The sequence below is a fragment of the Mizuhopecten yessoensis genome, unplaced genomic scaffold (genome assembly GCF_002113885.1).
Source record: "Mizuhopecten yessoensis strain PY_sf001 unplaced genomic scaffold, ASM211388v2 scaffold5459, whole genome shotgun sequence".
Lineage (NCBI taxonomy): Eukaryota > Metazoa > Mollusca > Bivalvia > Pectinida > Pectinidae > Mizuhopecten > Mizuhopecten yessoensis.
Genome location: NW_018406060.1, coordinates 535,899 through 553,125, shown reverse-complemented (window position 1 = coordinate 553,125; position 17,227 = coordinate 535,899). Strand labels below are relative to the sequence as shown.

General features: G+C 34.5%; 3 protein-coding genes across 3 annotated transcripts in view; 2 read left to right on the top strand and 1 right to left on the bottom strand.

Annotated features, from left to right (window-relative positions):
• The window catches only part of LOC110450717 (protein CMSS1-like), a 9,956-nt gene extending 8,149 nt beyond the window's left edge, over window positions 1-1,807 (top strand). Inside the window, exons 6-7 of the mRNA XM_021498387.1 lie at window positions 440-527; window positions 767-1,807. Of these exons, the coding sequence (XP_021354062.1) occupies window positions 440-527; window positions 767-939 (261 nt within the window). The 3' untranslated portion in view covers window positions 940-1,807. The remainder of the gene's footprint in view (window positions 1-439; window positions 528-766) is intronic.
• Window positions 1,808-1,902: 95 nt separating this feature from the next.
• Window positions 1,903-9,891, bottom strand: LOC110450716 (PIH1 domain-containing protein 1-like). Its single transcript, XM_021498386.1, has 10 exons — window positions 9,520-9,891; window positions 8,145-8,217; window positions 7,949-8,016; window positions 7,143-7,260; window positions 6,027-6,170; window positions 5,342-5,435; window positions 4,609-4,665; window positions 4,102-4,189; window positions 3,426-3,569; window positions 1,903-2,231 (listed from the first exon to the last, which is right to left on the bottom strand). Exons 1-10 carry the CDS (start codon window positions 9,601-9,603, stop codon window positions 2,196-2,198), a joined length of 906 nt encoding a protein of 301 aa, XP_021354061.1. The 5' UTR covers window positions 9,604-9,891; the 3' UTR covers window positions 1,903-2,195.
• Window positions 9,892-9,974: 83 nt separating this feature from the next.
• On the top strand, window positions 9,975-16,439 carry LOC110450720 (phosducin-like protein 3). The gene is made up of 6 exons (XM_021498391.1): window positions 9,975-10,158; window positions 11,137-11,266; window positions 12,819-12,909; window positions 14,361-14,504; window positions 15,861-16,069; window positions 16,255-16,439. Exons 1-6 carry the CDS (start codon window positions 10,153-10,155, stop codon window positions 16,389-16,391), a joined length of 717 nt encoding a protein of 238 aa, XP_021354066.1. The 5' UTR covers window positions 9,975-10,152; the 3' UTR covers window positions 16,392-16,439.
• Window positions 16,440-17,227: the final 788 nt, after the last annotated feature.

Sequence of the window (17,227 nt, the reverse complement as noted above, 5' to 3'; positions counted from 1 at the left end):
CAGCCCCCTGGGGGGGTCAGCCCCACCATTTGTACAATTTTAAATCCCCACCACCTAGGGATGCTTCCAGTCAAATTTAGTTGAATTCCAATCAGTGGTTAAGAAGAAGAAGTCGTTTAAAGAAATTGTTGACGTACGGACGACGGACGCAACGGTATGGCATAATATAAGCTCACCTTGGTCCTTCGGCAAGGGTTCTCCTACCTTGAACGGGGAGGGTCAATGGCACCAGTATGTAGTAGGACGAGGAATAGTGATAAAGATAGTGCTGTCGCTGGGGCTCGAACCCGCGACCCTTGGCTCTCCAGCCCGATGCTCTACTGCTGAGCTAAAGGCAACCTAATCAATGCACATCTTTTACACTGATGTACAGTCAAGGAATTTCTTGGTTCAGAATACATGTGCTGTATTAGATTCTACTTGTTTCTCTCCTGAACAGCTTGAGGAGCAGCAGAAGTTTCTGGCAAAGAAGGTGTGTCATATTGGCCTTGGGACACCAAACAGGCTACACACTCTGGTGAAGTCAGGTAGGCTGGTTCAACTTTCCATGATTAAGTCCTTATGAACAACATTGCCATTTATCACTTAATTGAATTGAGACTAAACCAAATCATATTAAATTCAATTTTAACGTTTTCTTATTGTCTATTGAAAAAAAACATGCTTTGAGTTGCCTTGCTATGAAGTTTTGAATTGCTTCTCTGTGTTTAGAGGTATAGTATATACAGCTGTGTATTTCCAGTAGTTGTTAATTTTTTTCCGGCAGGATCATTACACTTGGACAATGTTGCGGCTGTAGTGTTGGATTGGAACTGGCGTGATATCAAGTCCAAACGTATGGTGGATATCCCTGAGATAAGAGGCCACCTAATGGACTTCATGAAGGACTTTATGATACCACATATGTCTAAAAATCACTGCAAGATTGGGATGTTATGACAGCTGTATAGTTATGATGATTTAAGATTTTTGAACCGAGTAACATTTTCACAAACAAGTAGTTGATCCCATCAACTTGACTCTGCAGGATACCACCCACTTCTTACTCAATCATGGTTCACCAGCATAATAATTAATTTGTGAAAAAGTTATGGAAAACATCGCTTAAAAATATGCAGTTAATAGGGAGAGACATAGGTCTGACCCTTTGTAGAGTCATTCAGAATACTGGTAAATTGTACAGGGACGTTGAGAGGAAAAGTATGGGAGATAGGGTAATCCAGATTTTACGAAGTACATCATATTGTATTTCATAAACGAACTGTATTTTTTTGACAAATGATGTCACTTCTTCCTATATCTCTCATTTGACATTTATTAAAATTCTTCAAAGTTTAGGAATACTTTCAAGAAGGTAAATGTCTACTGTAATCTTAGTCAAAAGAAATAAGAAGAATTGAGATTGTTTATACCAGTGTCATTGAAGTTAATGGATTAGTAAATCTAAAACAGGATAAGGGAGGAAAGTCCATGGTAACACTTCTTGAATTCTGTTTCATAAAAGCTACTATTCTTTAACAGTGAAATTACGGTTATAAATTGAAATTTAGAAAGGGTTATACAATGTAGGCTTACAGGATATCTGTATAGATGCTAATTGTATGTACAAACAAAAGACCAGCAAAGAAAGATATTGAGAAAACGTATCGATTTTATTACTAAAAAACATGGTTTTAACACATTTTGTGAAATGATTGTTTAGAACATAGACAGTTTTACTTAATATTTCATATTGTTACCTTGCCCTTTTAAGGGAAACTGTATGATACCATTTATATGGCTTGTTTTAATAAATGATATTCATCAACTTAATCTTGGTGGAAATTGTAATTGCTTGTCACATGTACACTGGCTATACTTTAATGTCATAGTCTACCGAAAATTATGATTATCTAAAACATTGGAAATATAGATTCTAGTGATCACCTGTCTTCTAGTATCACACAAACCCTGCTTCAAAGACAAAGGGTAAACATATTTAATAATCAACAGCTCCTCCACTTCTACCCCCCAACACTCATACACTAAATCATCCCAATGTTCACTGTGAATTACCCGTGGCATGAGTTACTGTGATGTGCCAGCTGGTAGCTATCCGATTTATTATCGGTTGGTGATGTAGACAATCCCAGTCAACTTCATCACCTCCTTAAGTCCTTCTCCACCGTCATATATATATCCTGGCTGTATCAACGCTATGACGGCTGGACTGGCATTGTTATTGTTAATATCTAAAGCAAAAGAAATTTTGTATAGAAATTACACTCCTGCACAAATTGACAAAACCTCAATACTAAGTCATCAATTAACTACAAAATTTCACATTCATTGCTCTTTCAATGTTTACATGCTTCTCTGTATATTTCATAACTTGAAAATATTTTATATTCAATAAAATGTCTTGCCTTTCTTTTTAATTCGTACCTTGAAATACACTCATTGATGCAATGAGTTTGGTTTGGTTTGGTTTAGTATTGTTTAACGTCCTATCACAGCTATGGTAATTTAAGAACAGTCTCCCATGTGTGCAAGATGCATGCATGTAGTGTATGCATGTGTGTTTTGAGAGGCTGCGATATGTTCGTGTTTGTCTTCCTATGATAGTGCGGAACTGCTGCCGACTTTGTAGTGCTACCTCACTGAAACATACTGTCGAAGACACCCAGTAGGACACCCCATCCGGTCACATTATACTGACAACAAGCGAACCAGTCATCCCACTACGAAATTGCTGAGCGATAAGCAGGAGTAGAAACTACTATTTCTACAGACTCTGGTATGTCTCGGCCAGGGGACGGAACCCAAAGCCTTCCTCACAGGGGCGAATGTTCAACTAAAGGCCAAAAGTGAGGCATTGTCAAGGGAGACATAAGGAAGAAGAAAGTTGTTTAGAAAGAAGAGAAAAGATAAGATCCCAAATTTAGTCACCTCTTACAATCATGCAATTGGGGCGGTAGGTACAATTCTTACGCCCTAACTGCAGGGACCTGATGCTATGTGACAGGATTTGATGACAACATGAAGCTATAAATATGCCACTTCCGTATTTTAACTGCTTTCCTGCTATCTCTTGTGGAATGATAAATGTAAAACGCTAGCTCGGCCAATAGAAATAGGTGTGTCACATTATCGACAGGTTTAGCCTTGTTTTTATGTTATCACGTGACGGGTAGAGCATGGCGGAATAAACTTACCGCACGCTGATCTGATCTCCTGTTCTTTCATATTATTTGCGTATTTTAAAATTCCTTTACTCCAGAAAACATTGGTAAGCTGCTTTAGGATGTGACATACAGATAGGAATAATGTACCTCTATTTATGTGCTAAGAGTAAAAGAGTACCAATACAAATATATTCACATGCCAAATAGGTTCTACGTAATTTCTATCATTTTCTGAGTTTAGAATGTGAATTCGAAGCTTACCCTAGTCTTCCTGTTGAACTGAGCACCACACTCGTCCTGTAGTAGAAAGAACGGTAGATAAATATCCAGGTAGTATACATTGGATCTCGTCTCCAGAAGGATGCGGTCCTCTCCAATGTCCAATGTCACACTATTTACGGTTTTCTGTTGAAAAGATAAATACATTTGTACAAATCAAATGCTCTCATTATGGGAGATAAAAAACCTTAAATGATTGATACAAGAGTACTACAGTCAGAGCGTTACACAAAATTCCTTACTGTGGCTTTTTGCTAAGATACTGATTTAAAGATGGTGATCGATAAGGGGAAGTTACTTACTATCAGTAAATTATTACCACATAATTTAGGCCAAACAATGATTTTTGTTTTTGTTGCTGCTTTCGGTTCGAACTTGATATTCAATTCAATTGTGATAACTGCATTAATACCCATATAAGAAATCCTCCAGCTGTTAGTTTTATATTTACAGATTATATTTAGGGGAGAAATGTGCACATTATCCAACTTGTGCTGCATCCTAAAATTGTATAGTGCAGTGCTCTAGACAAGCGACTTACACATTACAACCAAGCTCCTTTAATCCAGCCTCTGCTGAATGCTAGTCAATGTTTTTAATTTAAACAGATTTCCTCTTTTTCCTTAAAATAAAGTGTTCCAATAATGCGAAAACTTACAACTTTGGGTAAGTTGATTTCTGCAACCAAATAGTCCGGGTGGCCGTCTACAGGGTCCTGTACTATCCTGTACTCGGGTGTCTGGCCCCTACAAAACAAAGTTAGACTCTGAAACAGATTTTTTCCTGTATGCAAATTTATAAAAAGACTATAGGACTGACACTTTTAAGTTATTGAACACAACACATATATATCTATCAACAAGAATACTAAAACAATGTAATACTGGTTCATACACATGTAAACCTGCAGCTGTCAATTTAATTTGATAAGAGTTATTTTATTATAGTACCTGCTATAAAAAATTACTTAAATGACCTTTTACCTAAAAGTGTCTTCCTCACTCAAAACACTGCAACTTCATAAAACTGATTGTGAAGACAAGGTCAGAAATAATGCAAGTTCAGAGTGGAAAAAAACCTGTTCACAGATGGTCAGACTGACATGATCATGTGATAATATGATTTGCTGAAAGTGAGGATTGAAGACGGGAGAAGAGCATTATACCTGGCTTTAAGATCCTGGGCATCCAACTTAGGGGCTTTTGGTATTGTTGGTGCTGAACTGGAAAAAAAATTACGCATTGGTTAAACAAATAATTGAATGTTCATGCATTATTAATTTTCTGTATTCTATAATGAATCCTCCATCTATAGCGATTATAAAATTTTGTGAGGTCTTATATAAACATGGGAAACCAACATCAGTGTTTTCCTCATTAAGACTACGTCATGAAAGTTAGATATTTAATTTTAACAACAACCAGTTCCCAATAATGTATGACATTTCTAGGTCCTTCAGTGAAAAACAACATTTAAAGATACCTTGCTCGCATATCAGTTCAGAAACAATTTCTGTATTACATATCATCATGGCCTTGACCTTTGACCTTTCTGATCCCTACTTAATCTATGGGAAATCTTACTGTGGTCATACTCGATACTGTGGAGTTTCAATTTGGCAAAGATTTCTGCTCACCCTATGCATAGTCATCCTGGAAAATGTGATAAATGTAGCTAAAATATGGGACACTAATAATGGTCAACAAACTGATGTCTACAAATAAGCATGGGAGTGATCCGAGTATACCCCTCTTACTTGGTGGTGGTACACTTACATTATGATCAGCATCAAGGGAGGCAATCCTTCTCTCTTATGTTTCAATTATCAAGCTGATGAATTCCCCATATATAGTTACTGGGCTAGTTTGTATGTGTTGGTAAATGAGTTATAGACTTACTTGTCCATCTCTGTGATGAGCGGTTTGGACTCGGCCCTGATATTTTGTTCTGGTAAAGTTCCAACAAATCTTTTGTTCTTCAGTAGAACCCAGTCTGTAAAATTGAGCAACGCAATCTGTCAAAAAATTGATGTACTGACCCTGTTCTGTTAACACAAACTGTTAGTGGTGGGAATTGCTTTAAAATCCATGTTCGATCAGCACTATTTCTCAAACAATTGATCATTAATTTTTATAAATATCTTGCTGTAGGCAGAAATGTTGTTTGAATGCAGTGGATCGTAAAACGTATGTGCACAATTGTGTGTTTAATCAGTTTTCAATTAGTTCAAAATCTCAGTAACTCAAAGTTTTCATATTAATGTCAAACCATGATCAAACTGTCATAAGAGGTAAAATGACTAATCATCAATTGAATTGATAAGTTTGAACAACACTTCTATGCACAATTTTTTTCCAGAAAGTAACAGTCAAAATATCTTCTGACTTCAGGCTATTAACCCTTTCACCCCTATGTAACTCTAGTAGACAATGCCATGCATTGATATGCATGAGTCCATTACAGTCTACAGTGGTGAAAAGATTAATTAATGAAACCCCTGGACCAGTAATACGGAGTTCATGACATCTTTATATATTCACAGTTTGTGCGATTCCTTCAGATATATGTAAACACTGTACTCACCTCGACTGAGGGTCTGATTGTATTTATCCTCGATGCCCTCCAGCGTGACGGACAGGAAGAAGGCCCGAAAAATCTCACTTTTCTTCATCTTTTCTAGAAAGCCTGGATTTACTACCACATCATAGGCTGTACAGCCACTTCCACCTGTCATAACAAACAGTAAATAGCATGCAATGTACATACAATGTCTATCTCACCGATTATATAGTCATCAACATTAAGTGCCAACAATTCATTGCAGGGTTTTTGCCAGCTATTTAGGGAAAGGGCCCCTGAGCAGGAATTGGGAAAATATCATTGGCATTTGGCAAAAATTGGGAAATATCAGCAGTGTTCCTACATGCATAGGTTTGGGAAAATATCAAATGTTTTGAGAAATAAAACCAACCATGTGATTTGCAAAAATGTTTTCCTCTAACCGTTTCTTAGAGTAAAATGTATAGCAATAGATAAACACATCAATTTTCAGTGTTTTTGTCTATTCAATTTCAAATTTCCGCTTTTTCTGTATTTTGAATGCTCTTTCATGGACGGTTATACGTTGAACATTGCACATATAACGACTGGAAACTTGTATAAACATGCTCTTTTATCTAATTGGGAAGATAAAGATTGAAATTGGGAAAATACAGGGTCATTTTTCAATTGGGAATAAATAGGTCCCCGTACCTGACCCTATAACCCTTTCAACACTGCAGACCATATGGACTCCTCCAAATAAATGTATGGTAGAGTCTATTAAAGTTACCTAGGGTTGAAAGGGATAAACACCTGGCAAAAACCCTGCATTGAACCTTGACTTTTGCAAATACAAGTTGTCAGAGTACATACTATATCAAATTCTGTGATCACATTAATTACTTTATGACTTGTCGCCTTATCTCCTTCCCTTTTATCAACATTCTGGTAAAAGAATTTGAAAAAAGCTTTAAAATACCTGGTCATGCCATACATATGTGACATTTTTTTCTGTGTTTATGATTTTTTTTAAATTACAATGACATATAACTGCAGGTCAAACACTTAACACAATAACTATCAAACAGATGGTAACAAATACAGTATTTTTTTTTATTACAGTAAGCACTAACTTTGTTAGGATCAGAATGTACTCACTTTTGTCCAGTTCAGCATGAGGTTCTCCGAGGCTCATTGGAATACGAAATCCAAAAGGATCTTCAGAATCCAACAACTTGAGGAGTTCATCATCTGTCATATCTTTTGGAGCTGGGACCTGGTAAAGCAGATAGAAAACAAGCAGATGTAGTTGTTTCTTGTATTATACCTGAACATTGGTTGCTTTTCCACACTAAATCATTAAACTATTACTCGTTTTTAGGTGAGTACACACACAGTAGCTATCATCAAAATGGTTCACTGACATCTTAAATTGATATACAACATAATAAGGTTCTCATAGAATCACAATATATCACTGTCATTATGGAAAAGATAAATATTTAAGGCTTTGAGCTGCATTACACATTTTTCCCGTAGAAAAGTTACTTCCCTTGAGAGATGTTCTAACAATTTGAAATGTGCAGTTTATAGCAAATTAACCATCTACACTGAACATTGTACATGTCATATTCCATAACATAAACCAAACACACTTTATTCATAATCACCGAGGCACTTCACATAATACAGTTATAGGGTAGCAGTCAAATACTGATAATTACATGACAAACATGACTTGTCTATTTACATAATTTCATATCAAGTTTGCAGTCTGTTACCTTACTGACTGTCCAATCTCTATCTATTTTACTTGTATCTTAATGAATGTTGTATAGTTTCAGATCTATTTAAGTAATTCAGAGATTTTGTCTACATTAATTCATTGAGTACTAGGTGAAAGTATCAATTTCCCAATCAAACTGACAAATAAAACTCAAAAACTTTTGATTACCAGTACGTACATTGTCAGCGTGACAAACATTGATGAATGCTTTCTTTCCTTCAGCATCTTTGGTCTTCAAGCAAAACCCTAAGTAAAAGAAACAAAGAACAAATTTCATTACTTAATCATAAATGTGATATTCTGGATAACAGCATGTATTCCTCCTATATATTCAATGATTTATTTTCTTTCAATTACTTCTGTGTTAGATTTACCTGGTTTTGGTACAACTTGAAGAACATTTTGTTTTGCTGCATCAGGAGGCATTTGGAATCCCTCCCTGGAAGCCTGTCAAATCAAACAGAGCAGTGTGAATGACATATATAACCAAGATCAATTTTCACAGAAGAAATTTGGCAATGTTTTGGTTGCAGGTTCTGTTATGTCAAATCTAAAAAGACAGAATACTTTACATTTAATTTAATTATTACAGTACTGGTGGTGCTGTTTTACTACAAGCCAACATGATGTGTTATGGTTAGATCAAGTGCATTATGATTATCAGGTTGGGCACAACGGCACATATGGGTAATAATCATGCATTTCAGATTTGGGTAACAGTTTCCCATTTGAGTAACAATTTTATTACTGAAATGGGGAATAAATAAAACAATCACTGAATGATGTATATTTGTGCAATACAGTTATGCATTCTGATGTCCAACTTTTTGTGAAAATGACAAACTATATCACTGACTTTGTTATGCCGCTTTGTTATCCATTGACTTCAGTGTGTAGTCAATGGGATCATCCAGTGCAAATGAGACAGGTGAACATGACTTTTTCTATGTGCTGTTAAAAGCAACGCTACAAGTAACAACACACTATAAACAATGGAGGTGATACAATGTGTCATTTTTATAAAGATTTAGACAACTGAATTAACATATTTTTGTGCGCAATTGAACAACATTGTATTATATATGTTGAAAGAATGACGCCCTTTTTCATTCATAATGTTTAAAAGAACTTGATGTGTTTTCATTTCACTGATTCCCTATTTCATTAATTATTTTTTTACTCAAATGGGAACTGTAGCTGTTGACCATGACATACCCTTGTGCCAAACCTAATCAGGTCCAGTACACTCTGCTGATTGAGCTATATAGCTATAAAGACCTATATAGCTATATACACCTATATAGCTATATACACCTATAAATTATAGCTGTATTGAGCTATATTTTCTAAGATTTCAATTTTCATTAAATTAAAAAAAACTCGCATATAACAATAAGGTTTATGGTAATGTTGACTACAAAAAGCATACAGTTAGATGTTTATTTTCAATTTTCATAAATGTAAAATTTCCGATTTTTTTACATCATTATTTTTTTTAAAGAATCCTTATATTTAATGTCTTTTGTTATCAACCTAATGATACAGTCTTCTTTTAAAAGCGACTTTGTTTCGTTTTCCTTAAAAAAGAAAATCACTTGAAAATAGCTCCAAAGACCTATTTCAGATAGGTCAATAGAGCTATTATAGGTCTTTACAGCTATATAGCTCAATCGGCAGAGTGTACTGGACCTGCTAATTATGGGCAAAATAACATTAAATATCAGATTGTTTTATCAATGAAAGACGTACAGCATCGAGGAGAAGTTGGTTATACAACGCTTCAGTATCTGTCGTCTCTGTATCAAGCATACTACCGGTCTGCATACTATCCATGATCAAAATATACCGGATAACAACTATTCAGAACTCAGAACAGGAGTCTGAGGAGATCAAGAGTCCAAGATATCAACAAGTAAAACCTTTTACCATTCGTCCATTGAAAAGCATCTATAATCAACTATGTTAACACAATGGCATATTTCTGTTAGGATTCAGTCATATTCCTTCACAAATATAAGTTTAAGTGTTTTCTTCTAAGCACATCGACTAAAATATGAAATGTGTTTGTTCATGTTGTTTACTATTTCTAAGCGGAAGCACATTTGTGCTGTATAATAAACGAACCCCGTCCGGAAATTTCTAATCTTGGTCATTGCTACGTTTTTAATTATAGTACTTACTACCAAGCTTATGTTTGACATTGATGGTGTTTCCCCAGTTCCCTTATAAGGAAGTATTCATAACCCACGTTTCCCAGATTAAATGACTAAACGTACATTTTGAGAAGTGACAGCATCGATCAGGGTAGATATATATTGAGGAGCTGGATATTAATAGAAGACTCATAGTAACATCCGAGAACTGAAACATATCTACAACAAGATGCAGGTAATATTTGATAGGGACAGTCTGACAGTAAACTGTCTAAACATACGAGAAAATAATAGATGCTTATTTACCGGTATTTACATTTGATCAGTTAAATTTCTTAATTGTTAAGTTAATTTTACTCATAGGATCATAGCCGTATATTTTTCCTAGACTGAACATTATGGATATAATGACAATTTCATTAGAAAACTTATATATAAGAATATATACACGCAGTATATAGCAATATTAACATATCGTTAATTTTTTATTGGGTATAGCCTATAAGCTATACTGAGTTGCCTAGTAGATGTGTATTAGGCTTCTGTATACACGTACATTATATATATATAATATGTTGGAAATTGGAAAGGGTTATGTTAGTGAAAACTCACTGCTTCCACCCCAATGTTTCTAGTAAAAGTATTTATTGGAGTTTCTAAACATTTTCTTCAGATTGGTAAATATGGTTATTGGAGTTTGTTGGTGGAAATATGTTGTAATCTAGATATATATATATATATATATACATCCTTGCAGAGAAAACATTTTTTAAGTGATTTTTTTTTGATCAGTTGAAAACTTAACAAACATTGTCTTGAGATGTTCTTCTTCTTTTTCTTCTGCATGTATGAATAATTCAAAATAGATTTTTATGTTCTTTTCTTATTTAACTTATAAAAACTTATAAAAAGGGGAAAAGATTTAGGAATGAAAGTTTATTCTAGATCTTCTATCAGGTTTTTTTTTATTTGGAGGATGAACATATAACTATAATCAGGGTTGGTTATAGGTGGTTTAAATTAAGTCACTTAATCACTTATAAGTGATTTAATGTGTGTTATCTCATCCCCATTTATATATAGTCACTTTAGATCACGGATTTCAGCTTCTCCTTCATTTTTGCTGATTTGCATACTGTGTAGAGCATACTTCTTGTTTGATTCACAAGCATCAATTTTTAACAATCATTTTGAACGATTATTCATTACACAGGATCCAAATGCTGATACAGAGTGGAATGATATTTTGAGGGCAAAAGGAATCATCCCAGAGAAGGAACAGGAAGTTACAGAAGATGATGTCGTCAGTATGTTGGAACAGACAATCCAGGATAAGGCAAAGGGTGAGAATTCACCAATGGTTGATGTACTAGCCTGTGTTTCCTCTGGCACTGACACTAGACATTTCAACATAAACAGTAGATGTCTGGTCATGTGGGGCCAGCTAGGGCACACTAGTTTATGAAAACATGGAACTCTCTGGTACCTTTTGATATCGGAGAGCACTGTTCCACTGTACATGTATGCACACACAGGGAGATACATGTATTAGCCAAGTGGCTTATATAATTAAGGCCGGTAGTTATTACTTAATACTGGCAGCTCCAGGACATTTCTCCAAAGTTGTAAGGATTGATACATTGTATTGAATGTATTTACTGTAGTGTAATCACATTATAGTAGTTAATGCTAGTTATAGATAAAGTGGCTATTTCAGATGTTACATATATATTTTTTTCATATGAATACCCTGTTATGCAGTGTCATAAAGCTAAGCCATCACATAAATTATGCTTATGTAACGTGTGTAATATCATCCTGGAAATGATGTCACAATCGAATAGGAACAATCAATGTGACGTCACCATTTTCATCGTTTCAGAGGCGGCCAAGTGCAAAATATTCGTTTCAGATCACAATTATACAGGCTACTTTGTATTATAGTATATAAAAAGAATCTGTCATTCGTTTCCCTTAATATTAGATTGATGATACTCCTTTTGAATTTTTTCATATTTGCATGCCAAAGGCTCGCAAACATGAAAAATCCAAAACTTTTATCATCAATCTGATATGAAGGGAAACTTATGACAGATCCTCTATATATCTTTACCTGTACTTTACAACATATGTACATGAATGAAAGTGATTTAAATGATTAAATCTGGGAGTATCTTTTTAATTAGTTGAAGTCTCGCTGTTTCTAGAGAAGCTATGAGTTTCATTAATATGCCTATATATATGTTAAGGACAAAAATTATAATTCCCTTTTATTATTTGTCAACTCAAAAAGTTTAATCAAAGTACATTAACTGCTGCATGTACCGGTACTAGTGATGGGCAATCGGTTTAAAATCATAATCTATAATTAAATTGGTTTGTAATCAGAAGTAGTGAACCGATCAATGATCGATTGCATAATCAGTTTATAATTTTATGAGACTGAATATACTCCAAGTAAAGTGAGAGCACTACTGTTACATCAATAAACAGAGTTGTTCACTATACATTAGGTTTTGTTCTTTTATAATTAATGGTTATCAAGCAACTTTCATGCATTTTTATCAATCATATAATATAAATCATAAGAATATAAGACTTTCAAAGTATATTTCACATGGAAGACGTTTAAATACTGATGAACCGTTTAATATCGATTATGGAATTTGTAATTGATAATCGAAATCAGAGAGGGCAAACCGATCGATTTTCAATTATAAACGATCATCAGTCCATCACTAACCGGTACTTAAAAAAGTCTTTTCGGACTTTGTATTGAAATGTTGTTCAGTGTAAACAGATCCCACCATATTTTCCCTTTTTCTCTTAATATATATGATCATAATCTGTAATCTTGATATTTAATCAATGTAATATATCTTTTATGATTCTTAGGGAAAGACTTATGTGATATGTCACTGCAAGAGCTTGATGACAAAGAAGATGACATCGATGACGAAGAAGAAAGGATATTTGAAGCATACAGGTAATGAACTTTTAAGTAGTCTATATATGAAATCAAATATTTGGATGTGTTCTCCACTGCCCGTTTGTGCTAGATTTCTGTTAAAATAAATTAACGAGGTAGTTAGAATGCATCGGATTTATTCATTATGGATGATAAAGATACAATACAAATCAAAGTGAAATTATGTACACTTAAACGGTACTTCCGACCGCTGATCAATATAAGTCAAATACTTGGTAGCGTGAATTAATATACAGCAAGTCAAAAGGGATCACCCAAAATATAATGAGCTGGCCTGTTATGTAATCTACATTACAGAGAGTCTGACTATTACATAAAGACTTACTAGCTGAACATCATATAGAATAGAAACAACAACTTATCGTTAATAGTTATTTCTAAAAACGCCACTAATAAATGGCATCTTTCATATTTTTAGTCAGTCTCTGAGTCTTAATACGTAAATTGAATACATGTACATAGATTGATGCTGCTGTGGTGTAAAGAAAGATGAAGTATTATAAATATAAGTTCATATAAAGCCGTGGAGGGATTTGTATTTATATAACTTTTGAAGTGCATTTTCAATTACCACATTTTTTGCAATACATCTATATGATACATTTGATGTATTACATTGTGACATGACTGATTTGTTTTATGAATTACTGTACTTGTAGTTAAACAGCTTAAAGGGGCTATTTAGTCAAATGACAACCTGAAAATCAAGTAAATAATGAAAATATAAATTTTTGGGGGGAAAGCCGGTGATGAAAATAGCTAAGACCAAAATAGCGCAATATCCGGGCCTTTAGTGAGAAGTAAACATGTACAGCATTACGCTGTCGACCGGCAACACAGTGCCAGTTGTGTCTGAGTTCACACGTAACACATTCTTGAATTTACACAATATATCTCAAGTAAGAATTATAAGTATCAATATATATACCTCTAATAAGATATTTCTGTTCACATTTGAATTTTGAATAAAAACGAGCAGGTTCAATTAGAGCATGCAGGCACTTAGAGGGTGCCACAGGGAGATTTTCAATCCGCAGAAAGTACGATATCAATAGGCTTAAACGTAAAATAGTCATTTTAACTCATTTATAACAATGTTTGAGATGCTGTTGGAAGATGATTTTGATTCAGAATAGATCCATGTACTTGTATTCAGAGAGGCTCAATGAATTAAGCGAGAAGTAACCTTCTCTCCTTGGCTGGAAAGACATTTTTGTTAGCTAAAAATTCACCGACAGCTGTTGCTTAAATGTATCGCTGTACAGTTAAGGAATTCTCTGTTACTGATTAAAAACGCAAAGAAAACATAGTATCTTGTCAATTTCTAGACATGAATTGTTCATACTGAGTACTAAACTATATAATCATGAAGAATTTTGTGACATGGATATAAAAAAAACTTACTTCACTAAATTGTCCCTTTAATGTAATTGTAAATTTTGTATTAGGAGACAAAGAATTGAAGAAATGAAAGCTTCAGCAGCCAAGTCAAAGTTTGGAAATGTGCTGGAGATTAGCAAAGAAGACTGGGTCAGGGAGATCAACAAGGCTGGGGATGGAATCTGGGTCGTCCTCCATGTCTACAAACCAGGGTAGGTTATCTCCCCTTCATCAAGTTCACTGGTACTGAGACTGACCATAATGGTTGACATATGATTTTTTTTTCCAAATGAACAAAGTGTTTCAAGGTGGTTAATTTCTAAGTATGATTTAGGTGATGAGTTAACATTATAAAGAACTCATGATTGTGGGAACCCTTATAATTATTACACTGTCAGGTAGTCCGAATTATTCTGACGTTTTATTGACTTTTTTCATATCGGTCTGTCGTCGATTAACGTCAGAACTCCGACCCTCTATAATATGCGGGAAATATGCGACCCGCGCCCGGAGCGCACTTCAAACTGATATTTTAGAAACAAATCGTCACTTTCACGCACATGGATCAAAAGATCTGTTCTTTATGTACAAGATGAACATACATAACATGCCTCAAACAACCAATACAATCACTAAAAACATATTTTTTCAAACTTACTCTGTTTTACTCTAGTTTTTTGATAGCCTCGCCTTCGATTGCCACGTGACTAAAATCTCGCCGGCCTACGTCATAACGTTGGGAAATACCTTCGGTAACGCGAGATCTCATCAAGTCATGTGACATTGCTCATGGCCTAATTTCCATTAAAAACATGGGTTGGTATAGAAAACGTTGTAAAATACTTTTCGTAATGATCTTTGAAACATGTTATTGATACCACCTAGTGCATAAAGAATAGATCTTTCGATCCATGTGCGACATGTGTGTGAAAGTGACGATTTGTTTCTAAAATATCAGTTAGAAGTGCGTTCCGGGCGCGGGTCGCATATTTCCCGCATATTATAGAGGGCCGGAGTTCTGACGTTAATCGACGACAGACCGATATGAAAAAAGTCGATAAAACGTCAGAATAATTCGGACTAACTCTAACTGTCAGGCTACATTCGCGTATCCCGGTTGAAACGGTACGTGTGGCGCAGAAACGTTCCACGATAAACGAACACACTTGGACCGTTCTATAAGTAAAGCTAAAAATGCACAGTTTCGGAGAATAAAAAATAGTGTATCAAGAATATTATGCCCTTCTTTCATGCGTCCACTGAATAACATAACGTATCTTAAAATCTACATGTGGTTTGACATTGTTTTAGAAAGAAATAACGCAATAGTCAACATTTTAGTTTCGGTCAGGTATGTCTGGACCCCTCAATCTACACATTCCAAATTTTCCTGAGGTCAGCCTCGGTTCAGATCTGTACCTGTCGTTTTATTTACATGTTCAACCGGTTTGAACCATTTCAACCGGATATGCGAATGTACCCTATTTATTTTATTACTTAATAGAGTTATAGTCTTATTTGTTCATGTTAGCATATTTGTAATATTTGGTTCTTTTTTCTTCTTCCAGGGTTCCACTGTGTACATTATTGAATCAACACATTCTTGAATTAGCCAGAAAATTCCCAGAAGTCAAATTTGTGAAAAGTGTGTCGAGTGTATGCATTCCTAATTATCCAGACAAAAACTTACCCACCATTTTTGTGTACCATGAAAATGAAATGAAGAAACAGTGGGTGGGACCACATAATTTTGGAGGCATGAACTTTAAAAAAGACGGTGAGTACAATTCACAAAAGTTGAGCTTGAGTTTTATGATATCGATGATGTCATTCATCAGCCGTCTGAAAATGTTAACTCATAGAAATAGATTCAAGTTATTATATAATTTCATGAACAAAACAAATTTATTTGATTATAATGCATTTGTTATTGTAATTAATCAATGTTTTCTTTCTTTTCAGAACTTGAATGGATGTTATCACAAAATGGAGTATTAAAAACCGACCTTGAAGGTCCCCCGAGGCAAGGAGTGGATGATGTGATGAGTCGGGCAGTTAGGGAGAGTGCAATAGACAGCGACGATGAGAACGATTGGTAGAACATAAACGCAGCATAGGTTTTTTAATAAATTTTATATTAATCAGAATCCTGAAGTCTTCATATTTTTATTCTCGGTAGGTTTGAATCATCAAATATTATCATTCTTTTCAGGAAAACCCTATCACAATAGGAATGCATAGCACATTTTTTACACAATGGTCCCTTGAACAAAAGATACAAACTGTCAATTAAATATTTTAGTTTTGTCAATTATTTTTGATAGTGCTGTCAGTTGTATTGACTCAAACAAGTTGTATAGGAGAGAAAAAGAAAAAATAATCACTCCATTTTAGGATAGACAGAAATATCTTGAAAAAGAAGAAGATTTTTAAGGTTCAGCATTAATTGGCAAAGCCTCTCGCTGAACTTCCAAAATATAACCCTTGTGTTGAGAATGTATTGCCCACATCACTTAGCGGTGATCGATTCGGTAAATCTCGTAAATATATATACACATTCAGTGATCAATCTACAATTAGTTTGTATGGGTCTTTTTCCACTGTATGGTTAAAAGACATGGGTCCCACCATATTAAATTTCAGTATCTTCAGAAATTGTATTGGTCAAATAGAAATTCTACGGGTAGATTTAATACTGCACATTCAGTTCAATGAGAAACATCAATTACTTGCCACTGTGTCATCAAAACACAAAATCATGAAAAGAAATTTTAAAAATATGTTCAGTGTATCGATTAATTGAGTACTTCACATAAACGACTTTACATAAACTACTTACTTAACATAAACTGCTTTACAAGAAATTTTAAAAATATGTTCAGCATATAGATTAATTGAGTACTTCACATAAACTACTTTACGTAAACTACTTACT